Below are 19,446 nucleotides of genomic sequence, written 5' to 3' on the forward strand. Positions count from 1 at the left end.
CCCTCTTCCATCCCCGAGGGCTCCACCAGCCCCGGGACTTCCCCACATCCCCCCCCGACCTTTACCACAGGCTCCAAACCTCGGGGATCCCCCCAGCCTTGGGGACCCCCACCCCAAACCCCCTTCTCCATCCCAGGCCCCCACAGTCCCAGCCCTTCAGTTCTCCCCCAGCCTGAACCCCCCCATCCCAGTCCCTCCACCTCCAGGGATCCCCCAATCCTTGGGGACCCCCAGACCCCCTCTCCCTCCCAAACCCCTCCTAACCTCGCAGCTCTGGGGATCCCCCCATCCTTGGGGACCCCCAACCCCAGATCCCCCCCATTCCTTATCACAGGCTCCAAACCTCACCCAAAGCAGCAAGGGAAGCAGAATATTTATACATTTATTTATAATGAAAGGATGGTTCTAAGTATTTACAACACGTGGGAAAGGCGAGTTTGCAGAGGTGACCATCCCTGGCTGCAGCAGGGACACAGCCCTGCCTGAAAAGCTCCTGTCCCAAAATCTGCCTGGGAGCAGTCCCTGTCACTGCCTCTGGCTCAACCAGCACAGCCCCGGTGAATTTGGTGTCCAAAGCAGTCCAAAAACTCCTTCCCAGGTTCTGCAGGTGAGGCTGGAGCTGCTGCCCTTGGGGACAGCACCGTGGAAGCTCCTGGCTCTGGTGGAATCCAGGGAGTGAGGGAAGAGATGGGGTGAGCCTCTGGAAAAGGAATTCCTGCTGAGATGGGGTGAGCCTCTGGAAAAGGAATTCCTGCTGATTCAGAGTCCTCAGTGATGGAAAACAGTTCAGCACTAGGGCTGCAGTGCCAAGTCCAGCTATCCCAAACATCTGGATAGAATGCAGCCAGCCCAACATCTGGCAAGAATGAGAACTCGTGGGATGGTAAAATCACATTTCAAAATAAAACCAAGCCGAGTGACAGGAGATGCTGGAAATAAAACCAAGCTTTCCAAATGTGATGCTCAAGTTTTTCACGGCTGCTGGATGTTCCTTCCCTCTGGTCAAAGTCCAAAATTGAGGCTGAGTCACCAGTAGATCACTGGGCTGACAGGAGCACTCCAAAAATGCAAATGCAGAGTGAAGTCAGTGTCACTGACTCTTCCCTTTAAGTTATCTGGGAGAAATGGAAAATATGGCCCAAGAGGCTTCCCTGGTTCCTCTTTACAGCACTTCTCCCTTGCACAAGGGACTAGCTGCCACTCCAAATACTCCTTTTCAAAACTGACAAACACACTGCCAAAATGAGGATTTTTAAAAAACAATGGAGCCCTTCCAAGGGGAAACTGGCTTCTGCAAATGTAAAAACAACTCCTCTTTGCCAAGTTCATTCTGGAATACACATGCATTATTGCTAGAGGGGAAAAACCAGATGGATGAAAACTCTTGTGCAGGTTTTTTATGGTGCCATCCAGAAAGGCATCTGTTGTTTAGCTCGCTGTTGAGAGGATGGGTACTGGTACCCCAAACTCCAGCCCTGTGAAAAAGTACTTGCGTTTTTATGGCCACCGTGCTCCTCCTCTTCATCTGAAGAATCTCCAGCATAGGCCACTAATCCAAAGCCCTTCTCTGCAGTTTTCATCTTCTTGGCTTGATGATCTAGGAGGGGAAAACAAAACAAGCCCCCCCGGCCCCCCACCAAGAAGGAAAAAATAAAAACAAAACAAATAAAAAGAGATAAAACGCCCCAAAAACGAGTTAATAATAATAAAAAAAGATGTTAATTGTAAATTGTTAGTTGGACACCATTTTGAGGTCACAAGGCCAATGGTCATCCAAGGTCGAAGGCCACAGGAAACAGCAGCAGCAACAGCCATGTGATCCACCAGAACCATGTAAGAGAACACAGAAACAAGAAAGAAACACACAGAAAAGGTAAAGTTAGCAAATGGCTCTCAGGGAGGGCAATTCAAGAGATCAACACGTAAAGAAAAGTAGAAATTTTGTTCAAAAGGAAGCTAACAGGAGAGCAATGTCTGGGAGCAAGATGCAGAAGAACTAAGGTTCACCAGGCTGGGTGATGTCCCTGCAGAGCTGAAGCACTCAGCTGCCTGCACAGCTCAAGCCTGACAAGCTCAAACCCCTGCTGAGTGACAGGAAAGATGGAATCCTGGCAGCACTGGTGCTGTCTGCAGGCAGAAATGTGTGTAAATCCCCACCTGAGCAGAACTCCCCCACATTCCTCAGGGCCTCTGCTCACAATGCAGAGCCACAAAACAACCCCAGCACGTTCTGTGCTGCCTGATGGGTCAAACTCCCTGGTTTTAGTTAATTAAACTCCCCTTATTTCATACAAATATTTATTAAAGCTTTGAGAAGCCACCTGTGTGTTTAACAATGCAGAGCCACAAAAAACCCCACCACATTCTGATGGATCAAATCTTCCTGTCTTGAGTCCCTCACTTAATCAAACTCCCCTTATTTCATACAGATATTTATTAAAGTTTTGAGAAGCAACCTGTGTGTTTAACAATGCAGAGCCACAAAACAACCCCACCACATTCTGATGGGTCAGAACTCCCTGTCTTCAGTCCCTCAGTTATAATTATAATAATAATAATAATTAAACTCCCCTTATTTCATACAAATATTTATTAAGGCTTTGAGAAGCAACCTGTGCGTGTAACAATGCAGAGCCACAAAACAACCCCACCATGTTCTGTGCTGCCTGATGGGTCAGAACTCCCTGTCTTGAGTCCCTCACTTAATTAAACTCCCCTTATTTCACACAGGTAGTTATTAAAGCTTTGAGAAGTCACCTGTGTAACAATGCAGAGGCACAAAACAACCCCAGCACATTCTGATGGGTCAAACTCCCTGTCTTGAGTTCCTCACTTGATTAACTCCTCTTATTTCACACAGATATTTATTAAAGCTTTGAGAAGTCACTTGTGTGTGTAACAATGCAGAGGCACAAAACAACTCCACCACATTCTGATGGGTCAAATCTGCCTGTCTTCAGTCCCTCAGTTACAGTTATAATAATTAAACTCCCCTTATTTCATACAAATATTTATTAAGGCTTTGAGAAGCAACCTGTGCGTGTAACAATGCAGAGGCACAAAACAACCCCACCACATTCTGATAGGTCAAATCTCCCTGTTTTTAGTCTCTCATTGAATCAAATTATCCTCATTTCATACAGATATTTATTAAAGCTTTGAGAAGCCACCTGTGTGTGCAACAATGCAAGGCCACAAAACAACCCCAGCACATTCTGATGGGTCAAACTCCCTGTCTTGAGTTCCTCACTTGATTAACTCCCCTCATTTCACACAGATAGTTATTAAAGCTTTGAGAAGTCACTTGTGTGGGTAACAATGCAGAGCCACAAAACAACCCCAGCACATTCTGTGCTGCCTGATGGGTCAAACTCCCTGTTTTGAGTTAATTAAACTCCCATTACTTCAAACAAATATTTATTAAGGCTTTGAGAAGCAACCTGTGTGTTTAACAATGGAGAGCCACAAAACAACCCCAGCACATTCTGATGGGTCAAACTCCCTGTTTTGAGTTCCTCACTTGATTAACTCCCCTTATTTAACACACATATTTATTAAGGCTTTGAGAAGTCACTTGTGTGTGTAACAATGCAGAGGCACAAAACAACCCCACCATGTTCTGATGGGTCAAACTCCCTGTCTTGAGTCCCTCACTTAATTAAACCCCCCCATTTCATACAAATATTCATTAAAGCTTTGAGAAGCACCCTGTGTGTATAACCACAAGCAAGCACCAGTGATTTGGAGCAGTGCAACATCACCTGCTTTGCACTTCAACACAGAACAGCCAAAAAAACCCCACCAGCTTTGACACTGTTAAAACCAGCACCACTTGGGAGAGGAAACTGGGCTTGGAAGGGTGTTTGGGACAGGAAACTGGGCTTGGGGGGGTCTTTGGGACAGGAAACTGGGCTTGGAGGGGTGTCTGACCCACTGCACTCACCATGGTTGCCTGGCAAAGACCCCGCACCTTTTCTTTCTTCGGATTCTGATTTCATTCCAGTGACAGGAAAAGCTGGTGGAGGCATCAACTGCCTGTTTAAAACAAGATTTTTTCTTTGTTAGACCAAGTTAAGAGTCAAAAGTAATAAAAATCAAATTCCTAACTCAGACCTTGGCATGAGGAGTTGCATTTTTAATTCCCTGACTCATGCAGGGACCGTGACTGGAGTGACTGGTGGCCCCTACCTGGAGCCATCAGTCCAAGCTAAGAGACAAAAGTAACCAAAAACCAAATTCCTGACTCAGACCTTGGCCTGAGAAGTTGAATTTTAAATTCCTTGACTCTTCCAGTGGCTGTGCTGGTGGCCTGGAGTGACTGATGGCTCCTGCCTGGAGGTCTGCAAGGCCAGTCCTCTCCCAACATTCTTAATTCCCAATGGGACAGGAATGGATTGGATGGATGGATGGATGGATGGATGGATGGACGGATGATGGATGGATGATGGATGGATGGATGGATGGATGGATGGATGGATGATGGATGGATGGATGGATGATGGATGGATGGATGATGGATGGATGATGGATGGATGGATGGATGGATGGATGGATGGATGATGGATGGATGGATGGGTGATGGATGGATGGGTGATGGATGGATGGATGGATGGATGGATGGATGATGGATGGATGGATGGGTGATGGATGGATGGATGATGGATGGATGGATGGATGGATGGATGGATGATGGATGGATGGATGGATGGGTGATGGATGGATGGATGATGGATGGATGGATGGATGGATGGATGGATGGATGATGGATGGATGATGGATGATGGATGGATGATGGATGGATGATGGATGGATGGATGGGTGATGGATGGATGGATGGATGATGGATGGGTGATGGATGGATGGATGATGGATGGATGGATGATGGATGGATGGATGGGTGATGGATGGATGGATGGATGGATGGATGGATGGATGGATGATGGATGGATGGATGGATGATGGATGGATGGATGATGGATGGATGGATGGATGATGGATGGATGGATGATGGATGGATGATGGATGGATGATGGATGGATGGATGATGGATGGATGATGGATGGATGATGGATGGATGGATGGATGGATGGATGATGGATGGATGGATGATGGATGGATGGATGATGGATGATGGATGGATGGATGATGGATGATGGATGGATGATGGATGGATGATGGATGGATGATGGATGGATGGATGATGGATGGATGATGGATGGATGATGGATGGATGGATGATGGATGGATGGATGATGGATGGATGGATGATGGATGGATGATGGATGGATGATGGATGGATGATGGATGGATGATGGATGGATGGATGATGGAAGGATGATGGATGGATGGATGGATGGATGATGGATGGATGGATGGATGATGGATGGATGGATGGATGATGGATGGATGGATGATGGATGGATGGATGGATGGATGATGGATGGATGGATGGATGGATGGATGATGGATGGATGGATGATGGATGGATGGATGGATGGATGATGGATGGATGGATGATGGATGGATGATGGATGGATGATGGATGGATGATGGATGGATGATGGATGGATGATGGATGGATGATGGATGGATGGATGAGGGATGGATGGATGAGGGATGGATGGATGAGGGATGGATGGATGAGGGATGGATGGATGAGGGATGGATGGATGAGGGATGGATGGATGGATGGATGGATGGATGGATGGATGATGGATGGATGGATGGATGGATGAATGGATGGATGGATGGATGATGGATGGATGATGGATGGATGGATGGATGGATGGATGGATGGATGGATGGATGGATGATGGATGATGGATGGATGGATGGATGGATGGATGATGGATGGATGGATGGATGGATGGATGGATGATGGATGGATGATGGATGGATGGATGGATGGATGATGGATGGATGATGGATGGATGGATGGATGGATGATGGATGGATGGATGATGGATGGATGGATGATGGATGGATGGATGATGGATGGATGGATGATGGATGGATGGATGATGGATGGATGATGGATGGATGGATGGATGATGGATGGATGGATGGATGATGGATGGATGGATGGATGATGGATGGATGATGGATGATGGATGGATGATGGATGGATGGATGGATGGATGGATGGATGGATGGATGGATGGATGGATGTTTAGAGGGGTGAGGAACTACCTGCATGGCCACATCCAAGGAGTTCCCACCACAGCTCATTGTCCAAGTAACAAGTGGTGGCCCTGGAGGGTCTGTGCTGGGGCCAGTACAAAGGATTGTGTGACAGTGGCAGAACACCAGACCCACACAAAGACTTAGGCAGGAGTGGAAATGAAACAGTTTTCCTTCTGTAGCACCAAAAGCTAACCCTTGCATCCCTTCTCCTTAGAAAAACCCAACTCCAAACAGAAAATAAACCCAGCCACAACCAAAGAATCCCCAAATCCCAGAAGAGAACACCCAACACATCTCTGAAACAAGCCCTGCAGCAGCTCCTGCCCACGTTCCTCACTCACCTGTCCCTCTCTCTCTCCTTTCCTGAGGAACTCGCTGCCTTCGCCGCGGCTCCCTGGATTTCACTCTGACTGGAGAAGCCTGTACCTAAATTAGTCATATGAATGGGTCCATGCTATGAGCAGAAAAACACACGGCATTAGCAAATCTACAACTACAACAAAAGCTACAGCTCCTTAATGATACTGTTAGGAAACCCAACCTTCCAGAGCCAACTAGCAGAAGGAATCTCTAAGCACCACTGTTACACGAAATGCTTTCTCTCCTAAAAATATCTGAGGGCAGCTTTCTCCTAAAAATATCTGAGGGCAGCTTTCTCCTAAAAATATCTCTGAGTGGTGGGAAATAGGCCTGAGCACCACTCTGGAGGGCTCCTCAGCACCTCCTCCTCCTCACCAGTGGTTGAGGACAATAAAAAGAGCTGCTCCCTTCATGGATCACCTATTACCTGCTCAGCCAGCTCATTCTGGACACTGAAATGACCTCATGGCACAGAAATCTGCTTGGGATTCTAAAATTAGCTCTGACACACAGGCAGTTCCTCATTGCCTCCAGGCAAAGCTTTTATTAAGGGCTCTGCCTGTGGCAGGGGTGCAGCATCAGAGAAACATTTACTGACAATCCCTTTGCTCACGTGCAAATGGGAAGAACTCAAAATTATTTTTCTTAAAATCATCTAACTACCTAAAAGTTAGTTTTTTTAAATCATCTAACTACATAAAAATTATTTTTAAAGTCATCTAACTACCTAAATAAATAAGCTTTTAAACTAGGCTTCTTGAAATCCTCTCAAGTGCAACCTGCAAGGTAAATGGGAAAAACTAGAAGTTATTACATTTCCCTCCCTCAAAAAGCCCACCTAAAGACCCCAAAAATTCCAATAAAGCCCCAAATAATTTCTCTTTAAGCCAAGCAGTCCCACACTTTTGTCATGTCTGTGACGTGGACACACCACTCATCTTTGAGGGTAAGGAAAGCAGCTGGAATGAGTTAAAAAGTCACAATTTTAGAGCAGTGCATCCCCTCAGAGACACCAAAACGTGGGCCCTGAGCTTTGCAACAACCACTGCCCTCTGCACAGCTGCTGCAGGAAGCTGGCCTAACAAGAACCCAGCTGTGGGGCTGGGGAGGGAAGGAAAATTGCTGATTTTATTGCACCTGGTATCCCAGCAGCCCTGACTCCCTCTCGTCAGGCAGCTCCTCCGTGAAGCGTCTCTTCTGGCCCTGGGGCGGGGGCTGCACCGGGGGCTGGGCACCAGTTGGCATGCTGGTTTTTACTGGGGCAGCAGGAAGGAAGGGAGCACTCAGAGGAGTCTGCTGGGCACAAGTCACAGAGAAAACACAAGAAAGTTTGGTAAATGATTCATACAAAGGAGCAGAACACACAAATGGTTTCTCTAGATTTCAGAGAACTTAGAGGAAAATTCACAACTGAAGGATTGAATTTAGAGTGCTCCCACCCCAATCTAATCCCCAGCTCTAATTTAAACACAGAGGGGCAGCACAGAGTGTGATGCTGCTCCTCAGAAATGGAGCTGACTCCCCAAGCCCTGAAAATGTCCTAAATGCTGTTAGGAGGTCAGGTGTGGTTTGTAACATGAATATGGAATAGGAACAGAATATGAATAATAGGAATGGAATATTGACAGAATATGAAGAACAGAGTATGAAGGATAGAATGGGACAGACAGAAGAGGAAAAATAGAACATGAAAAATAGAATGGGAAAAATAAAATGTGAAAAATAAGAACCGAAAAAATAGAATATCAAGGAAAGAATAGGAAAAATAAAACATGAAAAATAGGAACAGGAAAAAGAAGGTGAAGGACAGAAGGTGAAGGACAGAAGGTGAAGGACAGAAGGTGAAGGACAGAAGGTGAAGGACAGAAGGTGAAGGACAGAAGGTGAAGGACAGAAGGTGAAGGACAGAAGGTGAAGGACAGAAGGTGAAGGACAGAAGGTGAAGGACAGAAGGTGAAGGACAGAAGGTGAAGGACAGAAGGTGAAGGACAGAAGGTGAAGGACAGAAGGTGAAGGACAGAAGGTGAAGGACAGAAGGTGAAGGACATAGTAGGAAGCTGCCTACACAACAATTTAGCTGCTCAGGAAGAAGGATCAGCTAAACAATAACAAAAAACCCAAACATCCTCCTTCCCCAAAAACCCCAAACAAACCACCAAAAAACCACCCAAAACCAGCAAAAGCAAACCCTAAAGAACAACAACAAAGCCTTTTTCCCCGTGCTGACGTGCCCCAGTCCCAGCAGAGTGCCCTGGGCAGTACCTGGCCCGTGGTGCTGGCTGCAGGCTGCACCTGAGCTATGGGGTACTGCGTGGGCACGGGGGGCACGGCCGTGGGCAGCGCTGGCAGCACCCCAGGAGCCAGGGGCACTGCAGGGGGCACCATCCCTGGCACCCCAAAGGGGGGCTGCACAGGCTGCTGAGGAGGGGCAACCACGGGGTAGCCAGCCTGGTACCCGTTGGAGGGGTAGTAGGAGGGCTGGGAAGGGACGCTGCTGATCGTGGCTGGCTGGGTGAAGCCTGGAGGGAGAAAGGACAGAAGCACATCTCAGATCTGCAGCAGGCAAAAAAATCAGTTTAATCCAAGGGCAAAAGAGGCTGAGGTGGCAAAGGTGATTTTTACCTGCCAAGGGAACTGCAGTGGTTATCTGGTTCACAAATCGGGAGTACTCGGCGTGAACCTACAAAGAATTCCAAAGATTACACAAGAAAAATAATAAAAATAAAAATAAAAATAAAAATAAAAATGTTAACCCTGATGTAACTCCCCATAACCACGTGAGGGAATGCTGCTTACAGGACAAGGACAGCAATAACCCAAACACAACAATCCACCCCATAAACATCCCCCTGATCCTGCTGGCCTGTGTGGCACATCTGGGTAAATTATGGGATAATCTTTAATTGGAAAAAGTATGGCAAATTAATTAATTACTTCAATACAGAGAATAAAAAAGCTTCCTAATGTTTTTCAAAAGAGACTTTGTAGCCCATACTCCATTATCTTATTATTATAACAGCATTAACTTATTATTATATTAACTGATTCTCCAGGATTTTATTCTTATCCATATAAAGGAAGCTGAGAAATTAAAGATTCTCTGTGTATATAAAAGATTTTCTAAATTTTTTTGCAACACTAATCACTTGATTTTTCCTAAAGCAGAGTGGACATCAAAGCAGAGGAAGCTGCAGCAATGAGCAAAAATCAGGTTTTAATTTCAGTCAGACATTCTTTATCCTCATCCCAGTTCTGCTCAGGAACCATTTTGCATTTTTTTCCTCTAAAATTCCAATATTCTCAGCTCCTTCCTGAGAAATTCTGTACAAAAATTACCAACCCTTGGGAGAAGAAATCTATGGGCACAAAGAGCTTTGCTGGAAACATAAAAAATTCCTCAATGCACATCCCAGAGCTACAAAAGGCTCGAAAATCTCAGATTTTTCAGAGTTACTCACTGTTTGCAAGAGGTTCTCACACAGCTTTTTAGCAGCTGCCAAACCTTCTGGCTTTGGGTGACTGAAAAAAATACACAAAAAAATTTTAAAAATTCATAAGAACAAAGTTTTCTGTTAAATTTCAGAGCTCTTTCTTTGCCCTAACACCATATGGTTACACCTTGAATTTTTTAATGGGATTTTTTTTAAAAATGGATTTTTAATGGGATTTTTCAAAATTGATTTTTATGGCATTTTTTAAATGGATTTTTAAATGAGAGTTTTTAAAATGGATTTATGGGATTTATTTTATTTTTGATTTTTAAAAATGGATTTTTTATGAGATTTTTTAAAATGGATTTTTTAAAATTGATTTTTATGTGGTTTTTAAAATGGGATTTTTAAAAGGATTTTTAATGGGATTACTTTAAATGGATTTTTTAATGGGATTTTTAAAAGGGATTTTTAATGGGATTTTTAAATGTGATTTTTTAAAATGGATTTTTATGGCTTTTTTTAAAATGGATTTCTATGGGATTTAAAAAATGGATTTTTATGGGGTGTTTTTAATACAAATTTTTTTTAATTGACATTTATGGGATTTTTTTATTTTTGATGTTTTATGAGATTTTAAAATGGATTTTTATGATCTTTTTTTTAATGGATTTTAAAAAATTATTTTAATGGGATTTTTTTATTTTTGATGTTTGATGGGATTTTAAAATGGATTCTTATGTGATTTTTTTCAATTTGATTTTTTATGGGATTCTTTTAAAAATTGATTTTTAATGAGATTTTTTAAAAATTATTTTTATGAGTTTTTTTTAATGGATTTTTTAAAATTGATTTTTAATGGGATTTTTAAAAAATAGATTTTTAATAGGATTTTTTTTTAAACTCCCCCATACCTGATGTAGATGTACATGGGCTCAAAGGCTTCCCTGCCTGATGCTGGCTCGATGCAACCTGAGCCTTTCCCACGGAGAAAGACTTTGGCACCAGTTTCAATCTGGATGTGCTGCAAGTAGGAGCAGCCAGGCCCTTCCACCTTCTCCTTCACATTAAAGGTGGGAACAGCATGCTCCAGCCCCACAAACAGCTTGTCCTGGACATAATGCATCTGGAAATAAATAGAAAATTAAAGCAAATTTTTAATAAAAATATTAAAGCAAAATCTTTAATATTTCACTGTAATTTCATTGAGGACAGACAGAAGGGTTCCAGCCCCACAAACAGCTTGTCCTGGACATAATGCATCTGGAAATAAATAAAAAATTAAAGGAAATTTTAAATAAAAATAATAAAGTAAAAGCTTTAATATTTCACTGAGGACAGACAGAAGGGTTCCAGCCCAACAACTTATGCTGGACATAATGCATCTATAAATGAAGAAAAAAATTAAAGCAAAAGCTTTAATATTTCATTGTAATTTCACTGAGGACAGACAGAAGGGTTCCAGCCCCACAAACAACTTGTCCTGGACATAATGCATCTGTAAATTAACCAAAAAAAATAGAGCAAATTTAAAAGAAAAATATTAAAGTAAAAGCTTTAATATTTCACTGTGATTTCACTGATGAAAGACAGAAGGGTTCCAGCCTAACAACTTAGCCTGGACATAATGCATCTGTACATAAATAAAAAAATTAAAGCAAATTTTAACCATAAATATTAAAGCAAAAGCTTGAATATTTCACAGAGGCCAGACAGAAGGGTTCAGTGTCAGATGGCACAGCGAGCCCTGGGCTTTTCTGGAGGCAGGACTGCTCTCTCCATCCCTTTTCTTTTAGGAGGTCACTCTCACCTGAGCCTCAATCTCCAGACTCAGTCTTGTCAGTCCTCCAGACTTCACAGCACAAGCTGGGGGTGATTTTTTGGGGTGTTTTTTCAGCTTTTGTTGGGATTTTGTTGGGTTTTTTTTAATAAACAACACGTGACACGTCTGCTTTGTAACAGGCAAAGCTCGTCAGCAGTGATACCCTTGAACAAATAAATGACAGGCTGATCAGTCACTCACCCCTGACTGGAAGGGAGGTTTCTGGCCAACAGCTGGGGTTATCTGGGTGAGGGGGGCTGGCTGGTGGTACACAGTGACCGTGGCCCCGTTGAAGGTGGGGCTGGAGCCCGTGGCTGCCTTCACCACCCCGTTGGTGATGATCTCCTTGATCCTGTTCACAGCTCCTGGTGGACAGAACACGAAATTCATTCTTGTTCAGCAACCAGAGGAACTGTCACTGGGCTATCTTCTGAAAAGCCCTCTTTACCCAGGATTTTTCTCCTGAGGAGCTGAGAAGCCCCAGAAGAAAAGAAAAACAATAATTATCTGCTGCTGTGGAATGCAACAAGTGCATCTTGGACTGGTCCATGGGATTGTTTCTACTTAATGAGCAGCCATGGCCCAGCTCTGTGCACTCTGAGAGTCACCAGCTTTTGTTAGCATTCCATTCCTTTCTGACTTTCTGTCTGTATCATTTTCTCTGTTCTTTTTAGTATAGCATTTATAATACAATATAATGTAATGTAATATAGCATAATATAATATAGTATAAGAAATACAATATAATACATACAGTATAAGAAATACAATATAATACATATAGTATAAGAAATACAATATAATACATATAATACACATAATAAATATAGTATAATGTATTAAAAATATATAATATAAAAATCTAATATCGTATCTGCCTTCTGAAACATGGAGTCAAGATTCTCATCTCTTCCTTGCCCTGAAACACAACCACAAGTAACCAAACTGTGCCATGGCAAGGTTGTTTTGGATGTTCTGTGCCAGGATTACATCTTCCAGTGGGGCCCAGGGTTTGTGGTATGGGGCCACAAAGGATCCCCAGGGATCCTGGAGCTGTGTCAGTGAGGCTTAGGATGGATTTAGTAAAAGGTTCTTCCCCAGAGGGTGCTGGCACTGCCCAGGCTCCCCAGGGCATGGGCACAGCCCCAGGGCTGCCAGAGCTCCAGGAGGGGTTGGACAGCACTCCCAGGGTGGGATTTTGGGGTGTCTGTGACTGGCTGGTCCCTGTGGGTCCCTCCCAGCTCAGGCATTCAGTGAAATATCAAATTTCTCCATTTCCACCCTGATAAAGCCTGGGCAATGTTTTAAGGAACAAGGCCGGGCACCAGCACAGGCTGGGGGTGACTGAGGGGTGTCCCCAAGCTGTCCCTGAGGCAGGGCACAGAGAAGGGCACTGCCAGCAGGGCAGGGCTGCCAGCAGTGCTGCCCCGGGCAGGGCAGGGCCAGCTCTGGCACCCCCAGCACGGCAGGCACAGGCAGCTCCTGCAGGGCACAGAGGTGCTGCAGGGCCTGGGGGGTCCCTGCCCAGGAGGGGCTGAGGGAGCTGAAAGGGGCCAGCCCTGGGGACCGGGGGTTCTGGGGGTCCCTGGGGAGCTCTGGGGGTCCCTGGCTGTCCCAGAGGTCAGGGCAGGCCCAGGCTCTGCCCCAGAGCCCCGGGCAGGGCCTGAGCCCAGTGTCTGCCCCTGCCCGGGAGGCAGAGCTGCTGCCCTGGGCAGTGCCAGCCCTGAGCAGAGCCCAGAGAGGCTGGGGAGCCTCTGCCCGGGCACCCAGCCCCGCCTGGCAGTGCCCTGTGCCCTGGCACGGCCCTGCCCGGGCAGGGTGGCACCAGATGTGACCCTCTGGTGTCACTGCTGTCCCTTCTGGCAGGAGTGTCCCTGTCACACCCCCATTCCCATGGATCTGGGTGTGTTATCAGTGAGATAAGAGCTGTACCTGCCCACTCTCCCACCTTCCTTGTAATCCATGCAAAATTTGAATTTCCTGATGAATGCAGGACGTGGCACCTGGGGGATTTCTGAGCAGAGATCTCAGTGTTTGAATGGAGTCTGTTATCACCAAAGGTGTTTAAAACTCAAATCCAACCCTTTATCACAACCAGAGAGAGAAAAACCAGAATATTTTGTACTCACTGTCAACCAACTCCCGTGTCTGACCCTGAACATGAAGATACAAAGGACGATCTCTGGAAAGCAAAAGTCAAATATTCAACTAAACCCACAGACAACACAATAATAATGGCTCCAATCTAATTATATTGCAGTCATTACATGCAGAAAGTCTTCCATAAAAATCTGAAATGCCCTCCAGACAACAGAACATAAATTCTTTCAGTATCACAGGGCTCAGGCAGAAAAGCTCTGCACTGAAAACATGATTCAGGAGTTGATGATGATTCAGGGAAGTTACACCACTGAAATATTTAATTAGCTTGCCCATAAATGGGTCACTAACTAAAAGCAGCAAGAAATTAGTTATTTCTTGGGAAGTTGCAGGGAGAAGTTGAGCACAGTGGGATCTGGCAGGGTCATGGCTGGGGTGGTTATTTCAGCCCAGGACCACCAGAATGGCAAATTTATTGGAAAATCAACCAAACAGAACCCCAGCACTTTGTCACTTCAGGAGAAAAGAAGCAGAACCTCCAAAAAAAAAAGAAATACAAACCCAGGTCCCACTTTGGCTTTCTCTTCTGCAGTCATGAACCTCCCACGAGTGGAGACAGCTGCTCCACTCAGACGACTGATCTGCAAAAAATTACAAAACCCAGTGAAAAAATGTACAAAACCCAGTGACAAAAATGTACAAAACCCAGTGAAAAAATGTACAAAACCCAGTGACAAAAATGTACAAAACCCAGTGACAAAAAATTTACACAATCCAGTGAAACACCTGCCAAGAACAAACAAGGCACACAGAACACCAAAAGTCAAACAATGCTCTTGTAAAAACCCCAGGAATCATTAATCAAGTGCTAAGAGACTGGTGGTGGTCTGAAGGCAATACTGATGCCTTGTGAAGGCTGATTTAGAACAGAGGCTGGACAGAGCTAATTAATAAAGTTGGCATTTATTACAAGGTCTCAACAGATCCACCCTGGGCAGCACAAGAGCCCAGCCAAGGTGTGGAAACCCAGGGCTACACCCAAGATGAAACAAAATTGTCCCAAAAATGGATGACTGGTCACGGGGTCTCACACTTTTACAAGTTTTGGTCCATTTGCATATTGGAGCTAATTGTCTAACTACAGCTCCAGCCCATGCAATCCCATTTTTGTTGTTTTTCTCTCTTCAGCCCAGTTGTTTGTGCTCTTGGGGCTGAGATTTGGATCATTTGTCCCTGGTCCCCAGCTAGAGCAGGAATTGTTTTGTGTCCCTGCTCTGTGCAGAGCTCACCACCCCTACCATGAAACCCAGAGCCACCCACTAAAGCAGCACAGAACCTGAAAAACACAAAACCCAAACCCTGAGGCACCAACACAACAATTCACTGACCAAACCAGCAAACCCCTTCAGAAAACATGAGTTTCCTAGAAAGAAACAAGCCCTGAACAGAGTTCACTGCCAGTTCTTTTCACCTTATCTCCCCTCAGCCAAGGTGAAAGGTGCCCAGGGTTAGGCAAGCCCAGAGCTCCCTGCCCAGGCAGCACAGCTGCTGGGGAGGTGTTTTAGGGTCCTCTGGATGAAGGCAGGAAATTATCAATCTGACTCCCTGTTCTTAGAAGGCTAATCCATTACTATGTTATATATTATAAAACATATAACATTATATTATATCTTATACATCAATTTTTAATATATATTAAATTATACATTATATTACATATAACATATTATACAATATATCACGTTAATATAGTATATTATATATTACAGACTGCATTATACATTATAATTACAGTATATATTATCTATTTTAGATTACATAAGCTATTATCTATTACATTATAAATTATATATTTTACACTATATATCATATTATGTATTTTCTATATTATATAGAATATATAATATTATACTATAACATATACTACATTATATTATGTTGTGCTATGTTATGTTATATCCTGTTATATCACATTATATTACAGAATGCTCTACTAAACTGTACTAAAGAATAGAGAAAGGACAGAGACAGAAGGCTAAAAGATAATAATGAAAAGCTCATTATAATGAATATATAAAACTAATAATGAATAACTCTCTCCTCAGAGTCCCAGCACAGCCTGACTGGGATTGGTCAATAAGTAAAAACAATTCAGGCGTTGGATAAACAACCTCCAACCTCAACCCAAAGCAGCAAAACACAGGAGATAAATGAGGTAATATTGTTCTCCTTTTCTCTGAGGCTTCCCAGGAGAGCAGTCCTGGGCACGGGGATTTTTCAGGAAACGTGACAGTGACACGGGGAGTGGGACATACCTCGTCCTGGGTCTGGCCCCTGGTCAGCAGGTTCCTGCACGTCAGGGGGACATCATTGATCTCCACCTCGGCCACCACCAGGTCATCTTTGCTCTTACTCGTGGCTGGGCCTTTCCCCAGAGCCTGCAGCTTCAAAGAGAGGCAAAAGTGGCAAAAAAGCACAAACCAAGGGGTGAACGTCCTCGTTGTTCACCCCTTGCAGCTGCTGGAGGCAAAATATTTACAGATTGCACACTGAAAAAATCTTTACAGGTTGCAAAATCTGTACACAGATCCGTGGAAAGCACATGGGAATTACTGCTGGATCTGCCCCCTCACAGCCCAAACAAACACACTGGGTTTATCTTCAGCACATATTAACAGACTAACATCCTTCCTGGTCACCCTTTCAGCTGCTGAAGGCAAAATCTTTACACAGATCAGTGGGAAGCACATTGGAGTTACTGCTGGATCTGCCTCCCCACAGATCAAATAAACTGGATTTATCTTCAGCACATATTAACAGAGTAACACGTTAATAGAATATTAACAGAATTCATACAATAACATATTAATAGAACATTAATAGAATAACATCCCTCTTGTTCACCCCTTTCAGTTGTTGAAGGCAAAATCTTTACACAGATTAGTGGGAAGCACATGGGAATTATTGCTGGATCTGCCCCCTCACAGCCCAAACACACTGGGTTTATCTTCAGCACATATTAACAGAATAACACATTAATAGAATATTAACAGAATTCATAGAATAACATATTAATAGAATATTAATAGAATAACATCCCTCTTGTTCACCCCTTTCAGTTGCTGAAGGCAAAATCTTTACACAGATTAGTGGGAAGCACATGGGAATTATTGCTGGATCTGCCCCCTCACAGCCCAAACACACTGGGTTTATCTTCAGCACATATTAACAGAATAACACATTAATAGAATATTAATAGAATTCATAGAATAACATATTAATAGAATATTAACAGAATAACATCCCTCTTGTTCACCCCTTTCAGTTGCTGAAGGCAAAATCTTTACAGAGATCAGTGGAAAGAACATTGGAATTACTGCTGGATCTGCCTCCTCACAGCCCAAATAAACTGGATTTATTTCAGCACATATTCAGACAATAATGAATGTTCCTGCTCTGTACATGATGTGGAACTGAGCTGTAGAGTTGCTAGAGGTGAACATCCCTCTTGTTCACCCCTTTCAGTTGTTGAAGGCAAAATCTTTACAGAGATTAGTGGAAAGAACATTGGAATTACTGCTGGATCTGCCTCCTCACAGCCCAAATAAACTGGATTTATCTCCAGCACATACTCATAGAATAACATCCCTCTTGATCACTCCTTTTAGTTGCTGAAGGTAAAATCTTTACAGAAATTAGAGGAAAGCACATTGAAGCTACAGTTGGATCTGCCTCCTCACAGCTCAAATAAAATTGATTTATCTTCAGCACACAGTAACAAAATATTAATAAAATATTAACAGAATTAATAGAATAACATCCTTTTTGTTCACCCCTTTTAGCTGTTCAAGGTAAAGTCTTTACACAGATTAGTGGAAAGCACATTGGAGTTACTGCCTGAAACTTGAAACAGCTCCTGAACTTGGCTCCAGCACAGGCAGAAGAGCAGGACAAGAATATCACTGGAACTGGAAAAGCAGCTTGAGGTTACACTTGGTTTAAAATAGAAAATTCAGAGATTATTTAAGGGGAACACGGGGAGCATCCAGCCTGAGCTCATCTGGGTCAACCTGGCTCGGGGCAGGGCTCAGCAAAAGCTGAATAGACTGGTTACAATTTGGATATACAGCTCATACTGGGAACTTCTTCAGGCACAAAAATCATTTGGTCCCGTATTTTAAAGCATTCGTTTCACACGGGAGTTTCCCATCAGCTCTGCTCTCTGGAAGGATCCTCGTGGCTCCCTTACAACTCAGAATATTCCACGATTCTGAGAAAAAAAAACAACTTTATCACCTCCCTAAGGGATCCTCGTGGCTCCCTTACAACTCAGAATATTCCACGATTCTGAGAAAAAAAAACAACTTTATCACCTCCCTAAGGGATCCTCGTGGCTCCCTTACAACTCAGAATATTCCACGATTCTGAGGAAAAAAACAACTTTATCATCTCCCTACAGGTGGCTTTGGTAAAACCTCACAGCTGCCTGACCTCACATCCATCCACTGCTTTTTATTACGCTGAAAAAGTCTTAAAAATTATTTTTGACTGCTTTTATCGCAGCCAAGCTCCCGAACCACCGCCCACCTTGTCCGCCGTGCTGGGCGCCGGCTTCAGCTTCCCTTTGGCCATCAGCATCGCGTTGATCTTCGCCGCCACGGCCGCGGCCGCATCCAGCGCTCCCGAGGGCGCCGCCGAGCTCTCGGAGCCGGCCACGGCGGCGCCGCCATCGCCGCCCCCGCCGGGGAACGGCCGCCCGGGCAGCGGCGCCGTGCCGGCCAGCAGGAAGCTGGGCGCCGGGCCGGGCTGATCCCACTTGCTGCGGCGCCTGGAAGAGACAGAGCGAGGGTGAGGCGCCGCCCCGGGGGGCACCGGGGCCGCCCGAGCCGCCGCGGCCGCGCCTCACCCGCCCGCGGCCGCCGCGTCCCGCTGCGCTCCGCCGCCCGCCGACATGGCCGCCGCCGCTCCCGGCCGTCACTTCCGGCCCCGCGCCCGCCGCGCGCCGCCGCTTCCGCCCGTTGCTGTGGAGACCGCGCGGGCACTTCCGGCCGCTGCTGAGGGGACGGGGATGGCGCCGCGGGGCGGGGGCGGGACGGGGAAAGGACCCCCTCAAAACGGGAAAAACTCCGTTGTGTCCACGTGGATTGTCCCGAGGAACATCCCATTCTCCCAAAATTAAGCGTAAATTTGTAACTGACTGGCCCAGCTGCAGTCTGGACACACTATGTGCCATTTTATTGCAGCGAAATACAGAAATTACAGCGTCTGAAACGACCCCAAAAATCACGCCCTGTATTATTTCCACCTGTATTATCCCATTTTCCCAAAATTAAGCACAAATATGTATTTTTGTTTTGGCCCAGCTGCAGTTTAGACACACCGTGTGCCATTTTATCACAGCGAAATACAGAAATTACAGCATCTAAAACGGCCCCAAAATCACCCCCTGTATTATTTCTACATGTATTATCCCGAGGATTATCCCATTTTCCCAAAATTAAGCACAAATATGTATTTTTGTTTTGGCCCAGCTGCAGTTTAGACACACCG

At 44.8% G+C, this 19,446-nt stretch overlaps 1 protein-coding gene and 1 non-coding gene across 7 annotated transcripts; both read right to left on the minus strand.

Moving 5' to 3' along the window:
* Window positions 1–368: 368 nt before the first annotated feature.
* Window positions 369–18,904, minus strand: KHDC4 (KH domain containing 4, pre-mRNA splicing factor). 6 transcript variants are annotated; one of them, XM_064401455.1, is made up of 14 exons: window positions 18,803–18,904; window positions 18,484–18,724; window positions 16,212–16,334; window positions 14,458–14,537; window positions 13,926–13,978; window positions 11,998–12,161; window positions 10,889–11,100; window positions 10,002–10,062; window positions 9,166–9,223; window positions 8,806–9,062; window positions 7,681–7,836; window positions 6,525–6,637; window positions 3,944–4,035; window positions 369–1,597 (listed from the first exon to the last, which is right to left on the minus strand). In XM_064401455.1, exons 1-14 carry the CDS (start codon window positions 18,847–18,849, stop codon window positions 1,398–1,400), a joined length of 1,857 nt encoding a protein of 618 aa, XP_064257525.1. In that variant the 5' UTR covers window positions 18,850–18,904; the 3' UTR covers window positions 369–1,397. The 6 variants fall into 6 exon arrangements, 3 of the variants coding, with proteins under 3 accessions (XP_064257525.1, XP_064257524.1, XP_064257526.1); XM_064401454.1 differs by having other exon boundaries at window positions 16,212–16,340; XR_010351423.1 differs by having other exon boundaries at window positions 1,454–3,170; window positions 3,305–4,035; window positions 16,212–16,340.
* LOC135288418 (small Cajal body-specific RNA 4) lies at window positions 11,698–11,826 on the minus strand. Its single transcript, XR_010351538.1, has one exon. It is a non-coding gene; the product is annotated as a small Cajal body-specific RNA 4 (non-coding RNA).
* Window positions 18,905–19,446: the final 542 nt, after the last annotated feature.

This window comes from Passer domesticus, chromosome 32 (assembly GCF_036417665.1).
Source record: "Passer domesticus isolate bPasDom1 chromosome 32, bPasDom1.hap1, whole genome shotgun sequence".
In the NCBI taxonomy this organism is placed as follows: domain Eukaryota; kingdom Metazoa; phylum Chordata; class Aves; order Passeriformes; family Passeridae; genus Passer; species Passer domesticus.

Bases quoted from the DNA above. Each gene is read 5' to 3' on its own strand.
- KHDC4 (XM_064401454.1), bottom strand. From the start codon at position 18,849: ATGTCGGCGGGCGGCGGAGCGCAGCGGGACGCGGCGGCCGCGGGCGG. The intron at 11,101-11,997 runs GTGAGTGACTGA...ATTTATTTCCAG, and splicing joins AACCTCCCTTCCAGTCAGGG to ATGCATTATGTCCAGGACAA. The intron at 7,837-8,805 runs GTACTGCCCAGG...TGTGCCCAGCAG, and splicing joins CAGCCAGCACCACGGGCCAG to ACTCCTCTGAGTGCTCCCTT.